The sequence below is a fragment of the Eptatretus burgeri genome, chromosome 6 (assembly GCF_056783735.1).
Source record: "Eptatretus burgeri isolate ZD-2024b chromosome 6, Ebu_testis_v1, whole genome shotgun sequence".
NCBI classification, from domain to species: domain Eukaryota; kingdom Metazoa; phylum Chordata; class Myxini; order Myxiniformes; family Myxinidae; genus Eptatretus; species Eptatretus burgeri.
Window position 1 is genome coordinate 63,326,969 of NC_140966.1, and position 25,196 is coordinate 63,352,164.

Below are 25,196 nucleotides of genomic sequence, written 5' to 3' on the forward strand. Positions count from 1 at the left end.
TTGTGCACCTTTTTATGCAGGGTGGTAATGTTCGCTGATTTCCAAGCAGATGGCAGATGACCTTTAGCAAATGAGAGGGTGAATAGAGCAGAGGAGCAGGCTTTGAGGACACGTGGGCTGATGCCGTCTGGACCGGTTGCAGAATCTGAGTCGAGGTTTGACAGCAAGCTCTCCACCTTGTCAGGAGAAAAGGACACAAATTCCAGGGACAGTTGGGTGTGACTGGGTAAGGTGGGGACAGAAAGCAATGGGTTTCGGACACAATATTTTGATGCAAACACCGAGTTTAGGCATTCAGCCTTTTCATGTGTGGTATCAGCAGTGCGGCCATTAGACATAAGGGAGGGGATGGAGGGGGAACATACACCAGAAACAGATTTGATGTCACCAGGACTTGGAGGAGAGAGAGAGAGGTTTGAGAGTTCAGACTTGAGATTGGAAAGATGTTGTTTTCTGGCTCTCCTGAAGGAAGACACAACTTGTTCCAAGCTTTATGGACGGAACTGAGATTACCCTCAGTTGGTTTTGCTTTCCATGAGGCAAAGGGAAGTTGTTTCAGGACAACTGCCTCACAACAATCTTCAGTGAACCATGGGCGGGAGGAAGGGTAGGACAACTAAAGACGAGAGGGGATAAATCTGCGCATAAGAGAGAGCAAGTTTCTTTGAAAAAATCCCCAGGATGAGTTGATGTTGGAGAAAGTAGTGATGGGAGACCAGTCTCGAAGTATGATGGCTGCTTGGAGACCCTGCTAGTCAGCCTGAGTGAAATGTCAGACTCGACAGCGCTGAGGTGGTTCTCTGATAACAGCCAGAGAGATGTCCACTTTGACAAGCACATGATCAGAAGAACCGATTGGAGCGAAGGAAGAACAGCAGATATTTTCAGGGAAATTTGTCAAGATTAGATCCCGAAGAGATGGAAGGTTTGAGCAAAGGCCCCGGATATTTGAGGTCCACACTGTTAATGAAGAAGGAGGGGAGAAGGCTTTGGGTGCAGGGGATGGGAGGGGAGGGGGAGGGTAGGACAAGGGAGGAGGGGGGGGTAAGGAGAGTTGTTGAAAGTGTGGGGGATTGCATAAGAGATAGGGGAGGGGCGGATGAGGAGGAGAAAAGGCTCTGTGGTGCTGGATTGAGGCCAAGTGGAGAGTAATAAGAGAGGGGACAGAAGGTAGCTGAGGATTTGAGGAGGTGGAGTTATGAGATGGAGGTGAGAGGGCATTGGAAAGAGGCAGCTTTGTGGATGTGAGGGGGGCAAGTTTGAGAATGGTGAGTGAGGGGGGTGAATGGTGGGAGAAGGGTGAGTGGAGAGAGTTGAGAGAGAAAGGTGAGGGGGGAGTTTTTGAGAAAGGTGAGAGGGAAGCTTGGAGGGAGAAGAGTGTGATGGTTGCTTTGAGAGGGAGGGGTGAGAGGGGTGAATTGGAACTGAAGTTGGAAAAAAAAGAATGGTTGATGGAAAGCGAACATGCAAAGCAAACTGGGTTTTTTATTTTTAGTTCAGAAATGCGACTGAAGACATTTCTTGAGGGATGCAATGAAGGCGAATTCAAAGAATGGAGAGAAGAAACGTTGTAACAGTTGGGCGTTTTAGACAGTTTTTAGACCTCCCCTTCCATCCCCCTTTTAAACAGTTGGACACACATATGAAAGAGGAAGATGAAGCATGACATGAGATTGTTTATATTATTATTATTATTTTTGAGAGAGTTTTCATCAGATTCGGTGAAGGAAAGGTTGAAGAAAAAAAAAATCGTGAGGTGAATGGTGAATTTGGATCGGTAAACGGAGAGGGTGGAAACAGATCACGTGGTTACGGGAGGTGTATGGTCAAAAGTGAATATCTATTTTTATTCATCTTTAATAAGTATTGCGTAAGATTCGGAGAAGGAAAGGTTGAAGTGAAATCGTGGAGGTGTATGGTGAATTTGGATCGATGAAAAGTATCAGGAAGTGGGTGGAGAGATACGTGGTTACAGGAGGAGTACAGTTAAGAAAGATACAAGGAAAAAAAATTTTTGATGGATTTTTGAAGATTAGGTTAGATTCGGGAGTGGAAGGTTGTTGGAAGAAATCCTGAAGGTAATGGTGTGAGTGGGTCAGCTCAAATAGAAGAAAGATGGTGATCCATGGTGAACATGGTGAAGAAAGAAAGCTCCTTGGTGCTCATGGTTGCGTCTTTCCTGTGAAATGCAATACCGAGCAGAGGAAACCTTCAGGAACAGCTGATTTTGTTCTGGAATAATCAGAATGATTACAATTTAACACAGGTGGAGGGCAATTTACTTGGTGTATGATTGTGAAGGTGAGTGGTTACACCTGAGCTAATTTACAATTGCTATTATAAGGGGGTGGACACTTATCCAAACAAGATGTTGTATTTTTGTAATTTAAATTCATTTTCTGAAATCTGTCGAATTTGTTTTTCATTTGGAAGTTGTGGGTTACGATGTGTAAACAAAGGTGGAAAAAGTCTGATTGAATGCAATATAATTCCAGGCGATAAGGCAACAAAAAGTGAAAATTTTGAAAAGGGGTGTAGACTTTCTGTTGGCACTGTATATTTCCTCTGATTGTAATCATTTGCTTTATAAAAGTATTGTATAACCTCACAAGGCTGAGGCAATTTATTCCTGGAATGTGAAACACCCTGCAACCCATGCCTGCAGAAAATGGATTTCTCAGAACGCCGGACACGTTTTCCATCCCATCATTATATAACTTTTTTTTTTCTAAAGGACGACTGGACGTGGTCCTTTTTTTAAAGGACCAGGCTTATCTGGGCCCTGGTCAAATGCTGAAACCCAAATTTGGTTGCATTCTGTCTGGTGGGTTTGGAGAAGAAGATTGTGAAAGGAATTAATGCGATTTTCCCAAGTGTTCACGAAGTCGGCCATTATGAAACACTTCTGGTGAGGTGATCCACACAACTTTCACAATATGAAATAACATCCCCACTCTGGCCTAATGTTGTCACCCAAATTTGGTGGCATTCTGACTGGTGGGTCTGGAGAAGAAGATTTTTGAAGAAATTTACTAAGTCGGTCATTTTGACTGACAAAGTCATGAGACCGGAACGAGCTTTGCAATTCCTGTTACCAATCAGGAGAGGAACATTGCTGCCAAATTTCAGTTGGATCCGCCTTGTGGTTTGGCCGGGAAGTCAAAAAAGGAGACGGATGGACGGACGGACGGTGCAGGATGACAATACCTTATCTGAAATCTAAATTCCAGATAAGCTGAAAACAACAAGTGAGACCTTCAGCTGACATTCCACAACATGGTTATGGTTGGTTTTGGATGTCCATTATCTGTTATGATTTGCATGACATGAGCGATGGGTGATGTTAATTCCATATAATCTCTCAGCATCCTTTTCAACGATATTTCTGTGGATGTTACGTACCTGGAGGAGATTCATTTCCTATCATGTGCAATGTCACATGTCAACCAATGGTTGTAACTCAACAAATTTTGACTTGTACCTGCTTTAATCCTGCAACTTTTACAATACTCTTCTTTCAAAAGTTCAAGTGTTGGGTTTTGGTGATTCATCTATTATGTGATCACTTTCAACCTACCTTCGTGGAATGTAGCATCTTCACGATTTTGTTGGATTTTTCTGTCGTGTCAGTTTTCATTACTGCTTCATTTCAGCTTCTCTGCAAACTCCATTGTTTTTTTGTGTTGTTGAGAAATCTCCTTCTATTTCCTAGAAATTAACATTTTTACTCACATCTTAATCACTTTTTTGCTCCTGCTCTTTGCCTCTCTGCTTCTTGACATCCTCCTTCACCTTGTTTCGTTTTCCTTCTCAATCTTCATCATCATCATCATCATCAAGGGAGTTGGAACTTTTTCCTTGAATAGGAAAATTTTAAATTAGAAAACCTAGTCACGATAAAACACATAATAAACCAATATGCATGAAAATGTATGATGTAAATCACATATCACTGAAAAAGTAAATTAATAAGCACTATTGTTGTGATGTCACTGCTACCCGGAGTGTCCCGGAAAGAGATGGCACTTCCCCCAAGCTCAGTGGCTGTGTTTGTCTCATATAACAGTCTTGTCTTGTGTCGCCTATGTTTGTCTGTGGGTATATTCGTGTGTGTGTCCGTGTGTGTGTGTGTGTGTGTGTGTGTGTGTGTGTGTGTGTGTGTGTGTGTGTGTGTGTGTGTGTGTGTGTGTGTGTGTGTGTGTGTGTGTGTGTGTGTGTGTGTGTGAGCTCCACGACTCGCCTTAAATCATGCATGAAACAAAATCAACTCGAGAAATCTATCTGCTGAGGGAAAACATGCTGAATTACCACAGCTTTTCACATATTGTGAACCAATGCTTGTCTGCTGTGTCAATCTCAAATCCTCCTCCAATACAAATACAGTACGCTTTAAAGTGATATAAACATCACAGGAAGTTATTTTATACATTCACGAGAGGACAAACCACCAGGGTAAGGGAGCCACCAGGGGGGGTCATGTTGTCATAATTATGATGATTAATACCAGAGCAGAATACCCACTCCACAGGCGATCTTGCTCCAAGTGTGCAACACGTTGTTCTGATACATCCCTTTATGTGGGTGGTGTATGGGCAACAGACAGACCTCTGCCTCAATCGTTTTGTATATGTTTTATATGTTTTGGAGAAGATTTTTATCCGTTTCAGGGCAATCCAATATGGCTGCCAAAACATGTGACCTATGCCATCATATGTATGAATCATTTGTTCCTCTTGGATAGGTTGTCACATGTGTAAAGTTTTGCCTCAATCTGTTCATCAATTTCAGAGGAGAAGATTTTTGAAGGAGTTTTTTTTTTTAACAACAATATGGTTGCCAAATCACGTGACCAATTACATCATCAAAATAATTTTATGGACCATTTTATCCTGAGATGACCCTCAAAAATTTTCAAACTGATCGGATGTACTGTTCTACATGCAATTATGACGTCATAGCAAAAGCACATATGACGTCATAAAAATCATACTCATTCCCCATGAGGAGTGCTTGCTATGTGCCAAGTTGCAACTTTTTTCATCCGTGTGGTTTCCGAGATACACAGGTCCAAAGTTTTTTCCGTTTTTCCAACATGAAATTCTGTCTGGTGGGTTTGGAGAAGACGTGACCTATGCCACACCACGTGACCTATGACATCATAATTATCATTAAAACATTCTGCATGAGTAGTTGCACCAATGGTGGAAATAAATTTCGTCTCGATCCAACAAGCAGTTGCAGAGAAAAACACGAAAGTTCTGCGCGGACAAACAAACAAACAGACAAACAAACAAATGGATGCAAATGCAATTCCCTCTCCTTCGGCAAGGATAATTATGATGACAAGAACACAATGGGATATAAAATATGTGGGATTGAGTGAAAAAATGAGGGTGTTTCGACATTCATGAAAACAGACGAGAATGGATCCTTACCTTTATGTTTCTTAAAGTATTGACAAATGGAGTGAAGGAAATTGCCACATCTTTTCCTTTGATGTTTTTTCTTTTCCTGGAATGATGTAAAAAAAACAATGCAAGAAAAATGGCGTCAAACCCTTTAAAACAGCTCTTAAAACACTAAGTTTATTCAGCCGATTGAGTGACAGTCCAACAGCTTCCAAGGAGGAATGAAAACAAAGAAACCACATAGACTTTGAAGTAAAACCAGTGATATGTTACATGAAAATGAAAAACATTGGCTGTGTGAATAATCATGGTGGAGAGGCAAAGATAATTCAGGCAGGATGCTGACTTGGGATAGTCAAGAGATTTCAATAGAAACAGAGAGAAAATAATCTTTCTCAAGCAATTTTGCAACCACTTCTCGAAAACATCAACCAATTTTAAGTTTTAAAATACATGATCAAAACCTTTAATAACTGGAAGGGCACTCAATGGAGCGCATACATATCACACATGGAAGGGTGCATGTGTATGTGTGTGACTGTAATGGAGGGTGTGTGACTGGAAGGGGGCTACACCACGTACATCACCCACCTTTTTGTCAGTAATTTCTACATTCTCCTCCTTTGGTTGATGTTTAAGTTTCTCATTGTCCAAAAAAGAAACACCGATCACAAAAGATTAAACCGTTTTAAAACGAGAAGGGCACTGGGAAGAGCGCTTACTTCCGCGACGCAATGCCTGATCCACAAGAATATATCGGGCTCAATACATTTTTGACATGTCAGGCCATATATCGTTTTTGGCCCCATATCTCATCGGTGAAGAATCACTTTAGAAATTAAATAATTCTCGTATCGAGATCCAGATTCGGATCTTCACCAAAATCAAATCATTTCTTCCTTGTCGTACACCCAACCTGTTCACCAAATTTCATCCGAATCCATCGACAACTTTTTAAAATGTCATGTTATACATCGTTTTTGGCCCCATTTCTCAATGTGAGGAATCACTGAAATAGTTTTTTTTATTTTCGTGTCTGGATCCAGATCCGGATATTCACCCCAATCAAACTAAATTGTCATTGTCACAAACCTTGTCACAAATTTCAGCTGGATCCGCCTCGCGATTTGGCCGGGAAGTCAAAAAAAGGAGATGGACGGACGGTGCATGATGACAATACCTTATCTGAAATCTAAATTCCAGATAAGCTGAAAACAAGTGAGACCTTCAGCCGACATTCCACAACATGGTCATGGATGGTTTTGGATGTCCATTATCTGTTATAATTTGTATGACATGAGCTATGGGTGATGTTAATTCCATATAATCTCTCAACATCACTTTCAAGGATATTTCTGTGGATGTTACGTACCTGGAGGAGATTCATTTGCTATCATGTGCAATGTCACATGTCAACCAATGGTTGTATTCAACAAATTTTGACTTGTACCTGCTTTAATCCTGCAACTTTTACAATACTCTTCTTTCAAAAGTTCAAGTATTGGGATTTGGTGATTCATCTATTGTGTGATCACTTTCAACCTCCCTTCGTGGAATATAGCATCTTCACGATTTTGTTAGATTTTTCTCTCGTGTCAGTTTTCATAAATGCTTCATTTCAGCTTCTCTGCAAACTTCATTGTTTTTTTTATGTTGTTAAGAAATCTCCTTCTCTTTCCTCGAAATTAACATTTTTACTCACATCTTCATCACTTTTTTGCTCCTGCTCTTTGCCTCTCTGCTTCTTGACATCCTCCTTCACCTTGTCTCGTTTTCCTTCTCCACCTTCATCATCATCAAGGGAGTTGGGACTTTTTCCTTGAATAGGAAAATTTCAAATTAGAAAACCAAGTCATGATAAAACAGATAATAAACCAATATGCATGAAAATGGATGATGTAAATCACATATCACTGAAAAAGTAAATTAATAAGCACCATTGTTGTTGTTGTCGCTGCTACCCGGAGTGTCCCGGAAAGAGATGGCACTTCCCCCAAGCTCAGTGGCTGTGTTTGTCTCGTATAACAGTCTTGTCTTGTGTCGCCTATGTTTGTTTGTATATCCATCTGCATGTCTGTGTGTATATTCGTGTGTGTCCATGTGTGTTGGGGTGTGTGTGGTGTGTGTGATGTGTGTTGTGTGTTGCGTGTTGAGTGTGTGAGCTCCACTACTAGCCTTAAATCATGTATGAAACAAAATAAACTTGAGAAATCTATCTGCTGAGGTAAAACATGCTGAACTTGAGGGGGAGCACTCGGGAGAGTGCAAAACCTCTGCCGCCAATACTGCTGGGTCACTCAAGTGAACCTTATATCTTATTCATTAAATATGATGTCAACAGTGCTGACAGAGTTATAGTTCTTTTCTGCAACATTTTTTTTTTGGGGGGGGGGGGGGTTGGAATTCACTGAAAACATGTAGAAATGCAAAAAAAATCCTTTTTTTGGGGGGGGAGTAACAATTTTTTTGGAGGGGGTTGGAAATCACTGAAAACATGTAGAAATGCAAAAAAATAATTTTCTCTAACAATTTTTTTTTGGGGGGGGGGGGGAGTTGGAAATTACTTAAAACATGTAGAAATGTAAAAAAAAAATTTTCTCTACCAATTTTTTTTTGGGGGGGGGACCAAGTCCAAAATTTAATAGCATGATCCTTGGACCATACCTAACCCCCCTACCAAGTTTTGTCGAAATCCGTCAAGGAGTTTTTCCGTAATACTGTTCACAAACAAACAAACAGAAAGGGGTGAAAACAGTCACATCCATCCATCTTCGAAGATGGCAGAGGTTAATTACCACAGCTTTTCACATATCGTGATCCAGTGCTTGTCTGCTGTGTCAATCTCAAATCCTCCCTCAATACAAATACAGTACACTTTAAAGTGATACAAACATCACAGGAAGTTATTTTATACATTCATGAGAGGACAAACCACCGGGGTAAGGGAGCCACCAGGGGGGTCATGTTATCATAATTATGATGATTTATACCATAGCAGAATACCCACTCCACAGGCGATCTTGCTCCAAGTGTGCAACATGTTGTTCTGATACATCCCTTTATGTGGGTGGTGTATGGGCAACAGACCTCTGCCTCAATCGTTTTGTATATGTTTTATATGTTTTGGAGAAGATTTTTATATGTTTCAGGGCAATCCAATATGGCTGCCAAAACATGTGACCTATGCAATCATATGTATGAATCATTTGTTCCTCTTGGATAGGTTGTCACATTTGTAAAGTTTTGCCTCAATCTGTTCATCCATTTCAGAGGAGATTTTTGAAGGTTTTTTTTTTTTTTAACAACAATATGGCTGCCAAAACATATGACCTATGCCATCATATGTGTGAATCATTTGTTCCTCTTGGATAGGTTGTCACATTTGTAAAGTTTTGCCTCAATCTGTTCAACCATTTCAGAGGAGATTTTTGAAGGTTTTTTTTTTAACAACAATATGGTTGCCAAATCACGTGACCAATTGCATCATCAAAATAATTTTATGGACCATTTTATCCCGAGATGACCCTCAAAAATTTTCAAACTGATCGCATGTACTGTTCTACATGCAATTATGACGTCATAGCAAAAGCAGATATGACGTCATAAAAATCACACTCATTCCCCATGAGGAGTGCTTGCTCTGTGCCAAGTTTCAGTTTTTTTCATTCGTGTGGTTTCTGAGATACACAGGTCCAAAGTTTTTCCGTTTTTCCAACATGGCTGCCACACCACGTGACCTATGACATCATAATTATCATTAAAACATTCTGCATGAGTAGTTGCACCAACGGTGGAAATAAATTTCGTCTCGATCCAACAAGCGGTTGCGGAGAAAAACACGAAAGTTCTGCGTGGACAAACAAGCAAAGAGACAAAGAAACAAATGGATGCAAATGCAATTCCCTCTCCTTCGGCAAGGGTAATTATGATGACAAGAACACAATGGGATATAAAATATGTGGGATTGAGTGAAAAAATGAGGGTGTTTCGACATTCATGAAAACAGACGAGAATGGATCCTTACCTTTATGTTTCTTAAAGTATTGACAAATGGAGTGAAGGAAATTGCCACATCTTTTCTTTTGATGTTTTTTCTTTTCCTGGAATGATGTAAAAAAACAATGCAAGAAAAATGGCATCAAACCCTTTAAAACAGCTCTTAAAACACTAAGTTTATTCAGCAGACTGAGAGACAGTCCAACAGCTTCCAAGGAGGAATGAAAACAAAGAAACCACATAGACGTTGAAGTAAAACCAGTGATATGTTATATGAAAATGAAAAACATTGGCTGTGTGAATAATCATGGTGGAGAGGCAAAGATACTTCAGGCAGGAAGCTGACTTGGGATCGTCAAGAGATTTCAACTGAAACAGAGAGAAAATAATCTCTCAAGCAATTTTGCAACCACTTCTCAAAAACATCAACCAATTTTAAGTTTTGAAATACATGATCAAAACCTTTACTAACTGGAAGGGCACTCAATGGAGCGCATGCATACCACACATGGAAGGGAGCATGTGTATGTGTGTGACTGTAATGGAGGGTGTGTGACTGCAAGGGGGCGACACCACGTACATCACCCACCTTTTTGTCCGTAATTTCTATGTTCTCCTCCTTTGGTTGATGTTTAAGTTTCCCATTGTCCTAAAAAGAAACACAGATTACAAAGGATTAGACCGTTTTAAAACTAGAAGGGCACTCGGAAGAGCGCTTACTTCCGCGACGCAATGCCTGATCCACAAAAATATATCGGGCTCAATACATTTTTGATATGTCATGCCATATATCGTGTTTAGCCCCATCTCTCATTGGTGAAGAATCACTTTATAAATTAAATAATTCTTGTATCGAGATCCAGATTCGGATCTTCACCAAAATCAAATCATTTCTTCCTTGTCGTACACCCAACCTGTCCACCAAATTTCATCCGAATCTGTCCACAACTTTTTTAAATGTCATGTTATACATCGTTTTTGGCCCCATTTCTCAATGTGAGGAATCACTGAAATAGTTTTTTTTTAATGATCGTGTCTGGATCCAGATCCGGATCTTCACCACAATGCAACCAATTCGTCCTTGTCACAAACCCAACCAGTCCGCCAAGTTTTGGCCGAATTGGTCCACAACTTTTTGAGATATCAGGCTATATATCGTTTTCGGTCCTATCTCTCAATGTAAAGTTTATCATGTAAATATCAATGTATCTCAATGCAAAGAAGCATCACTGATAAAAGTTCTAGTACTTGGACCTGGATCTGGATCTTCAGCACAACCTATTAATTTTGTCCTTGTCACACACACAACCTGTCTTCCAAATTGACCAAAAAAAAACACAAAAAAAAACAAGGAAATGACACCCAGAGAGTGACGAATCCTCAGTCTCAAAATACGCTCGTTGAACGGTGTTACATCGATTACCATAGGAGTTAGCTTGTTCGACACTGCTACAGCAACTCCCTGGGAATAGTAACCATCAGAGTGACCACAGCAGTCGTAGGTGAAGCCATCCACTATGATCTCATCACTATGCAGTCGTCAAACCCCAGAAAGTGCTGCAATACTGACGTTTAAATGCTGGGGCTCAGATGACAGCAGAGACAAGTGATCATCCTCTCAGAGTGAGGACATTCCAGGAACCCACCGGAAGGGACTGCCTCAGTTTAACCCGAGGAGACTGCCGTCTGATGGAGGACACCTCAGCAACACCCCCAACACACATTGCAACCCCACACAGCAGGGTTGCCCCATGGTTTCCCTCCGATTATCAAATAATGGGGGTCCCGAAAGCTTTGCCCCTCTATCCTGTCATCCGGTGAACTGCTCTTCAATGGGCAGCTGCACAGGAGGTACTCCAAAGGAGCGGGTTCTTCTTAGTTTGATTCGTGTATGTTGTGGAATGAAGTATTTTATGGTGGTCAGAGGGCAAATCCTGCCAACAACCTCCGAGAAATGGGTAACCCAACTGCACTAGGATGTCAGTGGACAAATTTGGGCAGCAGATACAGTTGACTGTTAGATCACGAGGAGCTCCTCTGCTCTTTGTCAGGTTTTGGTTTTAATCCTGCTGGGTGTCCATATCCATACACCATCTTCACCAGGAAACTTGGTGGGGAAGTCAGTTTAGTCGCCGACAACCCGACCAGGAAACAGGTTAGTACAGGTTTACATGGTACCTGTAGAAAGTGACAGATCTGATTTGGTCTGACAATAAATACAAATGTTTTGATTTCAACTTCAATATGTGTGCTTTGGAATGTTTTGATTACACCATCTAAAAGTCAACCTTGAGAAGAAAAATTATTTTGTCATTTCATTTGAAGAGACAATCACAAAGAAATGTCTGAATAATCTATAAATCAGGATTAATGCCAGCCATCCATCATCCGACCAATTTGAGTTCCTTCTGTATCTCCCAAAACTCAATTTAACATATTTTTATGGGGATGGTGCTGTGATGATCATGTGTCGTAACTGATGGAAAATTATATCTGTTCATGTGAAACGAGTTCCTGTGCGAGAATTTTTTCCTCATATTTTTAGCTCAGCAACAAATTATCAGAATGTGGGTGCCAAAGAGGAAATGAAAACTATATCCACACAATGATGACAATGTGTAGGAACAAATCATGAAATCGAGAAAATAAATATTCTAAAACAAAAGCATTTTCATATTAAGAAATAACCTTGTGGTTTGTTTCGCTCCAAAAGGCTGAGGCTTCATTTTGGTGACATTTCATTTCATTTTCTGGAACGCCACTTCTGTGGAGACAGAAAAAAAAAACAACATCACACACACACACACACACACACACACACACACACACACACACACACACACACACACACACACACACACACACACACACACACACACACACACACACACACACACACACACGAAAATATGCTTTTCACACGATGCTTTTCTAAACTGTGAACAGTATTTTTATTATTGATTTATTTCTGAATATTTTTGTGATTTCTGTACACAAAAAATCTTTGCTCATGGAAGAGTGAAGAGACAAAGGCTAAATGCCAGCAAACTGAAAGTGGGGCAGTGTGGCCACAGCTGGATACAAGAAGTAGCAGGGAACGAATGAACCGGAAGGAGAGGGAGAAAGAAGGGAGGAAAAAAGAGTAACCTGCAAATAAGAGGGTTGCATTAGGCTCGGAGGATTCCTCTTCTTCTTTTGTGTGCAGCGCATGGGGATAGCATTACTGGCTGAGGGTGCAGCTGTGCCGCTGATGCAATGCCCTAAGTTTTGCCATGGTGATAGCTCATCTACTCTTCAAGAGAGACACCGTGGGATCCAACATTCAGCACAACTCATGCGGCAGACGGGATGCCCAGTTTCACATCCATTCGAGGTACGGCACACATATTTATGAATCGCCCTGCCTATCAAACGAGATGACAGTTTATTGCAAGGTCGGGATTCAAACCCAAGCTAGACAGCTTAGAAGCAAGTGTGTGTACCTCTTCACCATCCACCTAGCCAGAGGTGGGATTAATGGTCGACTAGATCGTTGGTCCGGATGGGGGATGATATGAGATGGTAGTGCACTGCATTTTGAAACCATGGAAGGAAGAGAGTGATTGAAATGTCCACAGAAGTTATTTCCAGAAATTGGTAAAAAGAGGATCAAAAGAGTGGAGGTATGAAGAAAGCCTAGATTTTGGAGTTTGACCAAGAGGGTTTACTGGAAGAACGGGTGCATCCGAATGAGCTGGATGGGTGGGTGCGGGGGGTGGGGGTCAGAGTTGTGGATGAAGATGTGCCAAGGAAAGATTGTACGACAGAAGATAGCCAGTCAATATCTGGCTTTACAGGCCAACTTAAATATGTGGTTTGCCAAAGAAAATCATGGGTGAGACCCAGAAATTTGAGTGACTGAAATTCTTCAAGAACATTGTGAAGAAAGTAGATGGAAGGGTTTGCCAGACGGTCCTTTTGGAGAACGAGAGTGAGACTGAAATTTGTCTGCGTTGATAGGAATATTCCAAGTGTTTGATCTGTTTGTGATTCTATCAGGAATTTAAGAGATGGAAGAGCCACCTGTCTGCCTATCTGAAGGATGAAGGAGGCTGTGGAAGTGGGTGGAGTCAAAATTATCTTAAACACAATCATATCATTGACACATGTTCAATGATGGAGAAGATTGTTAAGCTCACTTTAGCAAAACTGAAAAAACAAAACTCAATGCAGAAAAATGTACATTTCTAGCACAACAAATATAATTATCGAATTTTGTTCGTATGTGGAAATGCAAGTGCTCAAACATACCGGAGATAAAACAACATGTAAGCCTTGTCCTTTAATACTGATTTTATTGTTGTGCGTGTGACGACAGCATCATCCTTTTTGTACCAGTGGCCATCACTTCCCTGGAACAAAATAAGAAGTTAATTTATGAATATCAAGAAGGAAAGTCAGAAACAGCAAGTCAGGAAGCAGACACAAACATCCATTTTACGAAACAATGTGCACACGAACGCCTTGCTCTCCCTTGTATTTGAATTTAGTTGGACAGTTTCGCATTGCAGGAAATGAAGTTGTCAGGTTTCTATTGTCAGGTAAGGCCAGATCAGATCTATGATTTGCTACAGGTGTTGTGTAAACCTGTTCTAACCTATTTCATGGTCGGGTTGTTGGCAACTAAACCGTCTCCCCCACCAGGTTTCCTTGTGAGGAGAGTGTATGATAATGGACACCCAGCAGGATTAAAAACAAAACCTGTCAAAGGGTGGAGGAGCTCCTTGGAAACCAACAGCCATCCATATCTGGTGCCCAACTGTTTCTGCGGACATCCTCCTGCAATTGGGTTACTTTTTTGACGAGGTTGGTGGCAGGATTTTCACTCCGGCCACCGTAAAACCCTACATTCCGCAAAACAAAAGAAAACCGAAAAGAAAATTGAAAACTCATTCCTCAACCTCAACCTCAACCTCAACATTCCTCAACCGTGGGAGTACCTCAAGTGCAGCTGCCCCCCACCAGGCAGCTCACCGGGTGACGGGATTTGGGCAAATCCTATGGGACCCTCACTCTTTAATGACAGGAGGAAAACCACAGGGTAACCTTCCCGGGTTAGATTGCGGTAGTGTGTGTTGGGATGGTGCTGAGGTGTCATCCAGCAGACGGCGGACTCCTTGGGTTAACCTGTAGTGGTCCCCTTGGGTGGGTGCCTGGAATGTCCTACCCGTGGCAGGTCCAGACCCCATTAAATCGGAACCAAGAATCCCATGTTTCCATTCATCGGTACGTACTATTGGTCAGGTCACTCTGATGGTTACCATGCCCAAGGAGTTGCTGTATATGTGTCCAATAAGCTGATTCCAATGGTAATTAAGGTAACATCAGTCAACGAGCGTATGAGACGGAGGATGCTTCACTCTTTGGGTGTCATTTCTCTGGTCTGTATTTGCTCCAATTGAGGCACCATGAATGACTGTGAACGCTCGAGTCTGTGGTCGATCAGTTGCCCAGGCGAGATACTCTTCCAATCTTGGGGGATTTCAATGCAGCGACTGGAACTGATAGGGATGGTTGTGAGACATGTGTTGGTCCCCATAGTTTGGACCCGTAAACCAGAATAGCACTAAGTTCCTTGACCTTGAAAGAAGTCATAGACTTTGGGTGGCTGGTTCATTGTTTGAGCACCCACAGAGTCATCGCTGGACTTGGTATTCCAATGCTTGTGGTGTGGCAAAGAAGATTGACCATGTGCTCGTTGATGGTCGCTTGAGAATGATCCAGACCTGCAGGGTCCACCGGAGTGCTCAGTTCCTGAAAACCGACCACAGGCTTGTGGCAGCAACTCTGAAATTACAGCTTAAATTCAGGAGAATGGTACCATCGCAGCCTAGACTGGATGTTGACAAGCTCAAGGATAAGAGGGCAGCTGAGGAGTTTGCCCACAGGCTGAGTGGGGATTTGGGAGGTCTGAGTGCTTTGGGGAATCCTAAAGATTGGAGTGTCCCTTCAAGACCACCATCCTTGATGTTGCAAGTGGATGTCTAGGATCTCCCGTTGGGGAGAAGCATTTTGTCTCTAAAAGGACACTGGCTTCGCAAAGTCAGGCTTAATGGCAGAGCTGAGATGTTCAGGGAGTTAAGGTGTAAAACATGCACGGGGGGGGGGGGGGGATGACATGGAGGCTAATGTGGGAGGAATCTGTGAGGGGATAGAGCATCACCTGTGGTCAAGTGATTCTCATCCTGGTTACAAGGGAATTCACGCATTGCGTTCCACCAAGCCCATCCCTCAGTGCACCACAGTTAGAGCGGAGGGAGGAGGGCTCTTGGCAGAGGAGTCCGAAGTGAACGCTGGGTCGGTTACTTTGAGTGGCTGTTCCAGGCTGATCCACCAGCCTTTTTTTGTATACCTTGTCGAGGCTCGTATGAGAGCTAACACATAACGCACATCGAAGGGGGGCATGAGACAAGAGGGGAGGGAGTGGGAAGGACAAAACAGTGGGGAACAGAGACATTAGGGGATCTGTGGAAGGGAGAGGGATGTGATGGGGAACATGGGGGAATAGAAGATGGACATTACAGGGACTTTCAGGAAGAAAAGCAGGAAATTTGAAGGAGGTGGGCTTGGGTGGATTATCGGGGGTAGAAAAGGTTGAGGATTTGGATGGGGGATGATAAGAGGTGGTGGTGAACAGCTGTTTTGAAGGCCTGGAGGGAAGAATGGGAATGAACAGAGTGAGGGAGTTTTTTCCAAAGGCGGGAAAAAGAGGAATGAAAGAGTGAAGGTGAGCAGAGATTCGTGATTTTGGTAGTTTTACCAGAAGGGGGATGTTGGCGGACCTTGAGCGCCCTGCGGAAATGTGGTGTGGACAAATCGCAGAGAGAGCAGGGGGGGGGGGTGAGGCTGGAGAGGAGACGGTAGAACACAGAAAGACCACCGACCAACCTGCGGTGATTGAGTGAGTGGCCCAAAGACTCAGCCTCATTGCGGGAGATGCCAATGATCCGAAATGCCTTGGTTTCTACAGCATGAAGCCGTGAAAGGTGAGAGGCAGGAGCACCAGCCCAGAGGGGAGAGCAGTACTCCATCAGGCTGCGGACAAAAGCTTTGTAAGTGGTCAGGAGCTCAGGTGGGCCGAGGAAGGACTTTGCACAATGGAGGATTCCCAGTCGGTGACTGGCTTTGGAGGCGAGGTTTGAAATGTGGCTTTCCCAGGAAAGATTATGGCAGATAGTGAGACCCAGAAGCTTGAAAGAAAGGACTTCCTCCAGAGGATTGTGGATGGGGGGGTTTTCTAAACGGTCCTTTCGAAGAGACATAGTGAGAGTGTGAGATTTATCCGGATTGAAAGACATGTTCCACGTGTTGGACCAGTTTGTGATTTTATCCAGATCAGCAGTGAGCTAAGAAGCTGCTGCTTGCCGGTCTGAGGGATGACCGATGGTACGGCAGAGGGTGGAGTCATCAGCAAAGAGATATAGAGGATTTTCCAGAGAGTCGGAGAGATCATTGATGAAAACCACAAAAAGAACGCTACTTTGAGGAACTCCAGACTGGAGAGGAAGGGGGGATGAAAGAACTCCATTTCGGGCAACACGATGACTGCGACAGGAGAGGAAGTCTGCGAGCCATGAGTGGAGATGGCCTTGAATACCATGGGAAGAGAGTTTGGTGAGTAGGGCAGGGTGCCAGACTGTGTCAAAAGCACGTGATATGTCCAGGGATACGGCTCGGATTTCCTGTCTGGCATTGAGGGCTTCCATCCATTGTTGGGAGAGCAGAAGCAGCATATCCAGGGTAGAGTGACCTGGTCTGAAACCAAATTGAAGATCAGAAATCAAGCCATTGGAGAAGAGGAAGGATTTGATGTCTGAAGCGATTATGGATTCCATAACCATGCTGATGATTGGGAGAAGGCTGATTGGTCTGTTGTGGCAGGGATCTGTTTTTGCACCTTTTTGTGCAAAGCAGTGATGTTTGCTGATTTCCAAGCAGATGGCAGAGGGCCTTGAGCAAATGAGAGGGTGAATAGAAGAGAGAAAGGGTGAGCAAGAGCAGAAGAGCAGGCTTTGAGGACACGTGGGCTGATGCCGTCTGGACCGGTTACAGAATCTGAGTCGAGGTTTGATAGCAAGCTCTCCACCTTGTCAGGAGAAAAGGACACAGAGTCCAGGGACAGTTGGGTGTGACTGGGTAATGTGGGTAGAGAAAGTGATGGGTTTTGGACACAAGATTTAGCTGCAAACACCGAGTTGAGGCATTCAGCTTTTTCACGTGCGGTATCAGCAGTGCGGCCATTTGAGGTAAGGGAGGGATGGAGGGGGAACATACACCAGAGACAGCTTTGATTGGATGCCACCAGGATTTGGAGGAGGGAGCGAGGTTTGAGAGTTCAGACTTGAGATAAGATGTTGTTTTCTGGCTCTCCTGAGGGTAGATACACACTTGTTCCGTGCTTTATGGAAGGAACTGAGATTGCCCTCAGTTGGGTTTGCTTTCCATGAGGCAAAGGCAAGTTGTTTCAGGTCAACTGCCTCACCACAAGCTTCAGTGAACCAATGGTGGGAGGAAGGGTAGGACAAATGAAGCCGAGAGGGGATAAATCTGTGCATGAGGGAGAGCAAGTTTCTTTGAAAGAATTCCCATGATGAGTTGATGTTGGAGAAAGTAGCGATAGGAGACCAGTCTATAAGTTTGAGGGTTGCTTGGAGACTCTGCCAGTCGGCTTGAGTGAAATGCCAGACTTGAAGGCGATGAGGTGGTTCTCTAATAATAGCCAGAGAGATGTCCACTTTGACAAGGACATGGTCAGAAGAACTGATTGGAGCGGAGTAAGAGCAGCAGATATTCTCAGGGAAATTTGTCAAAATCAGATCCAGAAGAGATGGAGCATTCGGATAATCCAACAGAAACAATTGGTTGAGATCCTGGTGGGGAAGTTGACCGATTGAGTCAGTCCCAATGAGTCGCAGAAACCTTTTGCTGAGGTGCCATGACAGGTGAGAGAGGTACCCACACCTACTCAACTGGCATGATGACAATTGAAGTCACCACATATGAGGAAGAGAGAGTTTGGATGAGAAGATAGAAGTTGGTCCATGTTTTCAGATAGTGAGCAGCAGAGTTGGATGTCAAGGGTGTTACTCTCCCAATTGCTGAACCTCTAATCAAATGTGATCCAACTTCGTTTGTGGAAACAGGTTGTAGTGAATCGGTTGAAATGGTGTAAAGCTCCTGCCATCTGTGGCATCCATACTGAACTTCGAGGCTGGTGGAACTGCTGTACTCGTGTTGTTGCATGCAGTTCTGTGCTCTGCCTGGAACACAGGCATCATCCCAACTCACTGAAAGATGGGCATTCTTGTCCCTCTCTGGAAAGGGGAGGGTGATCGCTCGGACTGCAACAATTACCGAGGGGTGATGCTGCTCTCACTGCCGGGCAAGGTCTTTGCTCAGATAATTATTGATCGGGTTCACCACCATCTGCTGAGCACCAGCGCCCAGAGCAGTCAGGCTTTACACCAAAGAGGTGAACAATTGTCCGTATCCTTGCCCTTAGGGTCATCACCGAACACAGACGAGAGTTTCGGTAGAGGGTACTTCCAGCCGATTTTGATCTCTGCAAAGTGTTCGAATCAGCAAATCGGGATACCCTCTGGAAAATTCTTTGTCTGCGTGGGGTGCCACCAAAACTGATCAATCTGATGTCCGAACTACACTCTGGTACTGAGAGTGCTGCGAGATGTGGTGATACCATCTCAGACTTATTTCCAGCTGTTACTGGAGTTTGTTAGGGGTGTGAACTGCCCCCACACTTTTCAGCGCTTGTATGGACTGATTCTGTGGACGATGTCGGAGAGATCAAGCTGCGGTGCGTCGTTTGGGAATGTCAAAATCTCTGACCTTGGTTTTGCAGATGATGCAGTCATCTTTGCGAAGACTCTGGAGATGCTTTTGGGAGCCCTCGAGGTGCTGAATGAGGTGTCAGAGCCGTTGCGATTACGTGTTTCCTGGGTCAAAGCTAAGATCCAGGCTTTCATTAACGTCTTGGATGCTGCTATCTTGTCTGTATCTGTTTGTGGTGAGGATGTTGTGGTCACGGAGAGAATCACTTACCATGGCAGTGATATTCATGTCTCTGCTGGCTGTGAGCCAGAGGTCAATATACATCTGGGTCGGGCCTGGGGAGTCATGGATTCACTGGATCATGGGGTGTGGCACTGTCGGTACCCGTGCAGGAGGACGAATGTCTGAGTCTTCAGGTCCTTGGTACTTCCAGTCTTGCTCTACAGATGTGAGACTTGGACTGTGACCAGGGATCTGAGACAGATTTAATTCCTTTGATACCAGGCCTCTTCGGTGAATCATTGACTCTCGCTGGTCGGACTTTGTGTCCGGTGGAAGTACCGGTGGAAAGTGGACGCAGCGACGCGCTGCTCTGACGCATGCTCCCATTCCTGACCTGATATGAAGTTGAGACCATTTTTCATTTTTGTCAATTTAATGGGCTTTTTTAACATCATGCATCAAAATTAACAAATGAATTTCCACTTCCCATGCATGCTTTACTCTGATGTGAGGTGCCTTACATTTTGTTATGTCCCTCGTAAATATTTATTTATTGTGACTCCGTATTCCCCCACCCCCAATACCTGTAGTGGAGGATAATAAACCCCATTAAATCGGAACCAAGAATCTCATGTGCTTCTTACAGTTCCGCAAAGCCTCCATTCATTGAAAGTCCCACAGCATGAGGGAACATGTTGATGAAAAGTATTTCTCACATTTACCTTGACATAGCAGAAATAATGGCCCGACTTGCAATCAATGCCAACGTGGACAATAACAGCATAGAGATCGTATTTTAGCTTGGACTTTATATGCTGAGACGTGTGCTTATGCAGGTCCAGATGTTCAGGAAAATTAACCTCCTGGAAGACAAAGGAAAAATACAGCAAAACGTGAAGAACCTGTTGTAGTTCCTGGTGTACTTTCATCTGCCACCATTCACCAATTATTTCAGCCTTCGACCTCAACATTGCCGAACATGTAGCTGCTCCATCTCTGCAAAATATTTTGCTAAATCCTGGACATACAAGATAAAATTGATGCCACATCAATGAGTCTTCTCACATGTTGAGGTATTTAACCCCAAATAGCTTCCTTGACCATTTCAGCTTTCATTGTATTTACCTTGTTTATCCTTGTGTTCTGTGAATCCACGTAGCGCTTCAGTATCACAGTCAACACATTTGGAGGCTGATGGATGGAGTAACTTTTCCAAATTGTTTTGTTTTTGCATCTGCAAAAGGGAAAGTGAAATGTTGTAAGTACAAAAAAAAAAACAAAAAAAAAAAACAGCTCATTACATTTCATTGACACAAATAAAGGTTGAATACCCAGATTACCTAAACCAGACTCAGTGTCATGATGAAAGCATTCGAAATTGGCAAGTCGGAGAAATTGGAGTTTCGAACCCAAGTCGAATCCAACCAAAGACTTTCAAAGGACATAACCAAGTCATACCAAAGACGTACCAAAGAAACCCAATGAAAGGCGATCATAAAAGAGAGGTCAAAGCAAAGCCAAAAGGAGACATTATAAGATTTGGGTCGCACAGTGTTGCTGAGAAACAATTAAATGCTTTTTTGGTGTTTGCCACAATCAGATAACATTTGCCACAATCAGAGGAGCATTTGGGTTCATGGTGTTGAGATTTATGGATAGATTGTTGATGGGAACACATTTTCTTCATCTACACTCTATCCATAAATGTTGACGGTCAAGGTCCTATGGTGGTCTGAACAAAAAAATGGCCATCATTGGATCACGGGCCAAGGGGAGGTCATGGGCGACCACCAAGAGTGAGCCTCCCCCAGGACTGGGGAGGCTTATGCTTTGTGATTGCAGATATCTCGATGCAGTGCCAAAAGAAAGTCGACACCTCCTTTCAAAATTTTCATCTTTTGTTGCCTTCGAGCCTGGAATTAAATTGCATTGATCAGACTTTTTCAACCACACATTGCAACTCACAACTTCCAAGTGAAAAATAAATTCTAAAAATTTCAGGAAATTAATTAAAAATACAAAGCGACAATATCTTGGTTGGATTAATGTCCAACCCCTGATAAAATAAATTTCAAATTAGCTCAGGTGAAACCAATCACCTTCAAAATCACACACCAAATTAATAGGCCTCCACCTATCTTAAACTGTCACGATTCTGATTATTTCAGAATAAAATCAGCTGTTCCTATGGGTTCACTCCGCTGGGTAGTGCATTTCAGAGCAAAGACTCTCCCATGAGCACAAAGGAGCTTTCAAAAGACCTCTAGGATAAAGTTGTGGAAAAGCACAGATCAGGGGATGGGTATAAAAATATTTCAAAGGCCTTGAATATCACTTGAAGCACAGTCAAGACAATCATTAAGAAGTTCAAGGCATATGGTACCACCAAGACCCTGCAGAGATCAGGCCGTCTCTCCAACTGGATGGTCAAGCAAGGAGGAGACTGATCAGAGAGGCCAGCAAGAGGCCAATAACAACTTTGAAAGCGCGACATGCCTTTATGACAAAGACTGGTCACTGTGTGCATGTGACAACAATATCCCAAGCAATCCACAAGTCTGGCCTGTACAGTAGGGTGGCAAGAAGGAAGCCATTACTCAAAAAAGCCCACCTTGAGTCACAGTTGAGGTATGCAAAAAAACTCCAGAGAGTCTGAAGTCCTGTGGCTAAAAGTTTTGTGGGCTGACGAAACCAAGATGGAACTTTTTGGCCTTCATGCAAAAAGTTACGTTTGTTGAAACCCAACACAGCTCATTACTGAAAGAACACCATCCCTACTGTGAAGCATGGTGGTGGCAGAATCATGTTATGTGGTTGTTTCTTATCAGCAGGGACTGGGGCACTTGTCAGGACAGAAAGGAAAATGGATGAAGTAAAATACAGAAAAATCCTCAAGGAAAACTTGCTGCCCTCTGCAAGAAAGCTGAAATTGGGATGGAAGTTTACCGTGTAGCATGACAACGACCCAAAACACAACAACCAAAACACAACTAGCCAAAACTAAACTGTCGTGGCAAAGGAACGTAAAGATAATTGTCCTTGAGTGGCCCAGTCAGAGCCCAGACTCAAATCCAATGGAAAATCTGTGGCATGACATGAAGATTGCTGTTCATCAACGGTCTCCACGCAACCTGACTGAGCTTCAACAGTTTTGGACAGAAGAATGGGCAAATATTGCCCAATCAAGGTGTATAAAGTTGGTGGAGACCTATCCCAACAGACTCACAGCTGTAATTGCTGTCAAAGGTGTTTCCACCAAGTATTTGACACTAACCCAACCAAGATATTCTAGTTTTGTATTTTTTATCAATTTCCTGAAATTTGTGGAATTTGTTTTTCACTTGGAAGTTGTGGATTACAATATGAAAATAAAGGTTGAAAAAGTCTGATTTAATGCAGTTTTATTCCAGGCTACAAGGCAATAAAAGGTGAAGATTGTGAAAGTGGGTGTCGACTTTCTATAGGCACGTTAGTTGTGGGTGGCATCCCACCAAAACCATTTCCCAGCAACGTTCCCTGCCCTGACTCGCAGAGAGCCAATTCAGATTTGCTGTGGGGATTAGTTTGGGAATGCGCCAATCACAGGCAGAGGAGAAGGTCCCCCTGAGCCAAGATTCACCCAATGAGGAGTGTGGGGAGACCGCTGGGGAGAGGGTCAATTCATCCTTGTCACACATCCAACCAGTCCACCAAATTATGTCAGAATCCATCCACAACATTTTCAGATATCCTACTCACAGACAGATATAGAGATAGAGAAACATTCAGGGGTGGAAACATAACTTCCATCTACCATTGGAGGTGGAGGTTGTCAGAAGAATGAATGCAGAGATGCCAACTTTTGGAAATCAGAATTAGGGAGGATTTGCAACCGACACCAAATAATGTGCGCGAAGCGCACATCTCGAGCGCGGAGCGCTCGACCCTTGCGGCAGGGTCCAGGGCCCGCCTTAGGGCCCTGGAAGCTTTGGGGTTCTAGACGCTCTCTAGTGCCCTCTGAGCCCTATTTTGGAGCATTTAACATGTTAAGAATTCCCACTTTTTGAACAAAAAAAGGGGAAAATTGTGCACTTTTTAATGTTACATGTATGTTAATATTAGTAAGTTAGGGGACAATCAAAGATTAACAAAAAGCACAAAAGAAGCAATATTTTTCTGACCTTACTGGCTGGTACTACTGCTGCTTGCTTTTTCCATGGCAGCTTTGCTGAGTGACAGCTGTGTGGCTCTTTTAGCCCTTCTGATTATGTCTTTGCTGTATTCTCTCTGGTAGCAAGGGGTGCTATGAGCTAGTTTTTCAATTAAGAGAGCTTCCAGGGTTTTGACACTCAAATTGGGACGAAATTCAGTATGATTCTTCCGTACAAGACTGAGTGCCCGCTCACATGATGCGTTCGAATGAGGAATGACCAAGATTCCCTTCATCACTTTGCTCAAATTAGGATACTTCTTGGCACCAGTGCAGGGATCTGTGAGCTGTGAAATCCGATGCCACTGCTCATCCACTCTCACTGTCTCAGTAGCAATTGTAGCTATGGAGGCGTCTGCCTGGTAGTGAGCGAATTCACTCTCAAGACTGTCTATGTCACTATCACCGCCACTGAACAGACAGGGGAATTTCTTGATGAAAAACTCCACACAGTCAAACCCCACTTCTTGGTGTAGCTTAACATCCAGCACCTGAGCATGCTTGGCGAATTCATCATCTAGCGGCCAGGTTTTGAAGATGTAATTGCAGGCTTTCACATAATATGAGCGAACTGCACTGAAGAAACCTTGGATGTCTGACTCACTCAGAGTGAAGGTGGATTTCTTGAGACTCCTTTGTTCCCTTATATACAGTTTGGCATTGTTCCCAATCATGAGGTCCTCATCATTCTTCTAATGATTTCTGTCAGAGAAGGGTACATTTACCAGAGCAACCGATGACACCGATGGTTTCAAAAACCGTACGAAGATATCTTTCAGAAGACCATTCAATTCTCCGTGCAGGAGATGAATACAGGGTTCGTCTCTTTGGAGCAGAAGATTCCCCTTCTCAAAAAGCTTGTTAGCATATCGAAGGAAGAAACAATAGAGTTTTGTTTGTGGAGACAAGAACATCCTGTTGACACGTTTTTCTCTAGATTCCTGCACAGTGTTTGAGGAAGATGCACTTTTAGTTGTAGAACTCGTAGTACACTTAGCCGCAGGGCGATCACACTTGCGTTTACTGCCAGCAGAAGAGGTCAGACTCGTAGTACCAGATCCAATTTTACGTTTGAGGAGAGAGCTTGAGGTAGGTGCAGCCAAGGAAGAAGACCTCTGATTCGAAGGTTTTGCTGAGCTTCTATCAAGTGATTTGGCAAAAGCAGAACTTAACTTGGGTCCTTCTTTGCCTGTAGATGGGACTATCACAGTCTTTCTCGACTCTGAAGGGATCTGCTTTGTAGATGAACGTGATGAAGGGCTGGTGATGCTACCTGCTCTCAGCATTGGTTTTGGTGCTGTCCCTGCTGTCTTCTTCGCAGCAGATACTGCAGTGGTAGTGGTGAATGCTGCTCCACTAGTGCTTGATCCTGCAGTGCCAGTACTGGCAGTAGATACAGTGCCGTCCTTCTTGCTCGTTGTTAGAGTCTTGGCTACAGTTGGTTGCATTTTTCTTCGTACTTCTTCTTTGAAGAAGAGGCAAAGTGGCTCCCACTGTTCAATCAGCCTGTCTAGGCACTGACCAAGGGACAGCCACCTTGTTGCGACATGCTT

General features: G+C 43.3%; 1 protein-coding gene across 4 annotated transcripts in view; it reads right to left on the reverse strand.

Annotated features, from left to right (window-relative positions):
- The window catches only part of LOC147024939 (ubiquitin carboxyl-terminal hydrolase 17-like protein 6), a 106,563-nt gene that overhangs the window by 21,806 nt on the left and 59,561 nt on the right, over positions 1–25,196 (reverse strand). For 3 of the 4 annotated variants that reach the window (XR_015059271.1, XR_015059273.1, XR_015059272.1), the window contains exons 8-16: positions 20,580–20,688; positions 20,177–20,317; positions 13,695–13,795; positions 12,093–12,168; positions 9,994–10,053; positions 9,433–9,508; positions 7,111–7,226; positions 5,436–5,511; positions 3,733–3,857 (exon numbers count right to left, since the gene is read on the reverse strand). Coding sequence is in view for 1 of the 4 variants with exons in the window: in XM_085885366.1 (XP_085741492.1) it covers positions 3,811–3,857; positions 5,436–5,511; positions 7,111–7,226; positions 9,433–9,508; positions 9,994–10,053; positions 12,093–12,168; positions 13,695–13,795; positions 20,177–20,317; positions 20,580–20,688 (802 nt within the window). In the remaining 3 variants the exon portion in view is untranslated. Of the gene's footprint in view, positions 1–3,731; positions 3,858–5,435; positions 5,512–7,110; positions 7,227–9,432; positions 9,509–9,993; positions 10,054–12,092; positions 12,169–13,694; positions 13,796–20,176; positions 20,318–20,579; positions 20,689–25,196 lie in introns of those variants that run through there. The other variant, XM_085885366.1, reaches the window with a different exon arrangement.